Source organism: Lissotriton vulgaris, chromosome 3_1, assembly GCF_964263255.1.
Source record: "Lissotriton vulgaris chromosome 3_1, aLisVul1.2, whole genome shotgun sequence".
NCBI lineage: Eukaryota > Metazoa > Chordata > Amphibia > Caudata > Salamandridae > Lissotriton > Lissotriton vulgaris.
The window spans coordinates 1,255,710,486-1,255,713,636 of record NC_141689.1 but is presented as its reverse complement, the minus strand read 5'-3'; the positions used below and the strand labels follow the sequence as shown (position 1 = coordinate 1,255,713,636).

Genomic DNA, 3,151 nt, shown 5'->3' with positions numbered 1-3,151 from the left:
ATATAAATACAAATAAATATGTTCTAAAATGAAAAAGCAAGGTAAGTATTATAAAAACAAAATAAATTATATAAAATATAATAAATATAACATCCAAACCAAGAGACAAATATAATAAAATATTAAATAAATTAACACTGTCAATCAATGCAAATAAATAACCTATATAAAGTGCACAACAATTACATTTCCCCAAAAGTCCAGTAAAGCCTAACTTTTTTAAAACATTGCAATGACCCATTTTTCAGTTGGACTGGGGCTGGCTAGCATCTATTTTTCTAGAGAAGCCCACACACAGTCTAAATCACTTGTGCATTCCAAGTCCTCCTCTTTCCTTGCTTTACTCCTAGTGTCATCAGCTGCTCTCCGTCCTTTTGCAAGCCATGATTGAACATAGGGGATTGGATTGAATCTCTTAAATGGTGGACCAACAAGATTTAAAAACATTAAAGAAGATATTGTTTCAGTCAGCAATGATGCTCTTGTAGATGTGCAAATAAGATTCATTTGAGAAAAGCCCCGCTCACATTCTGCAGTACTGATAGCAATAGTGTGCAAGGCCATCAAAAGCTCCTTGAACTGCCTTTTAATTTCTTTTCCTCCAGATTCTTTATACTCCCTGTACGCACGTATGGTTTCTCGGCTGGCAATGTTGAATCTTTTACACAGAGACTCAATGTCACTTTCACCATAAAGAACAGGTAGCTCATCAGGCCAGTACTGTTTGTATAAAACTTTCACTTCGTTAATCAGTGTATCATAGTCAGCCTTTTTGTCAGCAGAATTAGTACCGCCTGTAGACAACAAACGATTTCTCAGATTTTCTGCAAGGCTACGAAAAAACTGTCCCTGTTCAATGATTTTGTCAGTGGTCTTTCCTTTGTGCAGCATCACACCCTGGAATATATTTTCTTCCATTGCCTTTTTACACTGTGAGAAATGCTTCCCTTGCCTGTCTACCATTGCCTCAAACACTGCTATTTGCCGACAAATAGCCCGATGGGCATCAATGAGTGTAGAATCACGTTTCTGTAACTCGAGTGATAACTCTGATAACTCCTGAAGAGCATCATACATGAGGCCAAGATTAGCAACAAACTGGATAGATGATAATCGCCTTCCTAGGCCTGTGTACATATTTCGATTGGAACTGTCACGGGAAGCATCAACAGCTGCACTATTAAAATGCTTGTAGAGAGCAGGATAAGCATTCCAAACAGCCTCTACTGTTCTAAAGCTTGATGCAACCCAACGTGTATCTAACACTCTACCTATTCTGCAAAGCTGAATGTCAAGAACTTCTGCACACTCCTTTAGCTCCAAACGGTTTTTAACAGATGTGGCAAACAGAGAATATAGCTTGTCGAGTAAGTTTTTGAAGTGATTTGTTGCGCCAATATCTTTCATGACATCATGAACGGCAAGTTCCAGGCGATGTGCTGAGCAGTGCCAGGCTACAATATTGGGAGAGATTTTTTCTTGCAACCTCTTTACAACACCACTGTGACGGCCAAACATCACTGAAGCTCCATCGCAGGCAACTGAAACCAGGCATTTGGAGAGAAAGTCCTCACTTATATTAATAGGATCTTTTTTTAGAGCAGACAGTAAACTGCTTACTATGCCGTCAGCTGACAAATCACTCAGCTCAATGAGGTCAACAAAAATATTAGCTGGGGAGTCCATGCCAGGTAGCTGCATTCGCATGTACACAATTAAAGAACTTTTCCTATTTAGCGCAGTGCCTTCATCTAGTAAAATACTTATTTTTGGGGAAAGTTCAATAATTTGAGCGAATATCTTCCTCTTCATTTCTGAGGATATGTGGCGTTGTATGTTTGAGCAAGCTACATTGGAGTGCAAAATTCGACCCATATCCACTCCATTTAACTGGTGGCAGTCTATCTCGGTTTCAAAACCATACGCTGGCCTGTTCCGCTTTGCTTCCTTATAAGCTACACGGAATATTCTGGATGTTGATGACATTTGTGAAGATTGAGCTTTTGCAGTTACTTGCAATAAAGAATCTTTTTTTGCATTTTCTAAGATTTTTAAAGTTGCAACATGAGCCTTGCTTTGTGCATGTTCTCCAATCTTTTTTCTCAATGATTTTTGCTGTTGTCGTGGATTTGTGCCATATGCCTTCACAGTAGAGTCAGTCCATTCTTTGGACAATTTCATTCCCCTGGATTTCTCAGCACCAAGATCACGGACTTGGCGACACACAGAACAGCCAAGGTTAGGGCCTTTAACAATTAACCACGGATGCTTGCGTTGGAAATACATCTTTTGATCATGTTTCCAACCTTTAGGAAGAATGCCTTTCCTAAAAACTGTGTCTGAATGTGGTTTCAGCGATAACGTGTCAAATTGTTTGCTAGTGCTTGGAGTTTCCTCTGTCTCAGTAGCAATCTCCACAGCATGATGCTGGTCATCTCGGAGAGGACTATCTTGTGTCTTTTCTTCTGTAGGTGTGATAACACTGCTGCTAGTAGTGGTGTCCCTCTCATCTAGTGCCTTCTCTCGCACTTCATCTTCTGTGTTGTTCCCTTCATCCACCGGAAGTACATGGTCTTTTTTAGGTACTTTATTAGTAGGCTCCCCATCATCTTTGGGCTTAAATTTTGTGAAGTAGCTTGAAATCTTCTTCTGCCCACTGTGTGACATTCTAGGGAAGCAAAGTGAAATAAAACATGCTAGACATGTGCGAAGTGTGATGTCAATTCATCTAAGTAATTACATGCACAATCATTTTTTTTTGCAGTTTGCTCCAAAGAAATTTCTGCATCTGCACATATATTACCATCTACAACTGACTACAAGTATAATCCAAATGGATCTTACTTTGCCCACCCAAATTCAGACCTTTTCCAATTCATACGCCTGCCTGCCCTGCAGCACTCACTGAAAAGAGGCACAAAGTCTTTAAAGTTTGCCTCCCTTTTAAGCTTTGGCTTCCTGTAGTATGACAACTAAAGCAGGGTAAGGTGGAAGTGTGCAAAGTTAGTTACACACTGATTCACAAAAAGTATTCATTTATTGACACTCAAGGCCAGAATGGGAACCCAAAGCAGCCCTGGCAAGTTTTGTTAGACCAGCCCCCATACAGTGCATAGCAAGCAAGCTTAATGACTTCTAGAGATGTTTGCAT

General features: G+C 39.9%; 1 protein-coding gene across 1 annotated transcript; it reads right to left on the bottom strand.

Moving 5' to 3' along the window:
• Positions 1-270: 270 nt before the first annotated feature.
• Positions 271-2,667, bottom strand: LOC147727766 (E3 SUMO-protein ligase KIAA1586-like). The gene has a single exon (XM_086963680.1). It carries the CDS (start codon positions 2,665-2,667, stop codon positions 271-273), a length of 2,397 nt encoding a protein of 798 aa, XP_086819806.1.
• Between the last annotated feature and the right edge of the window lie 484 nt (positions 2,668-3,151).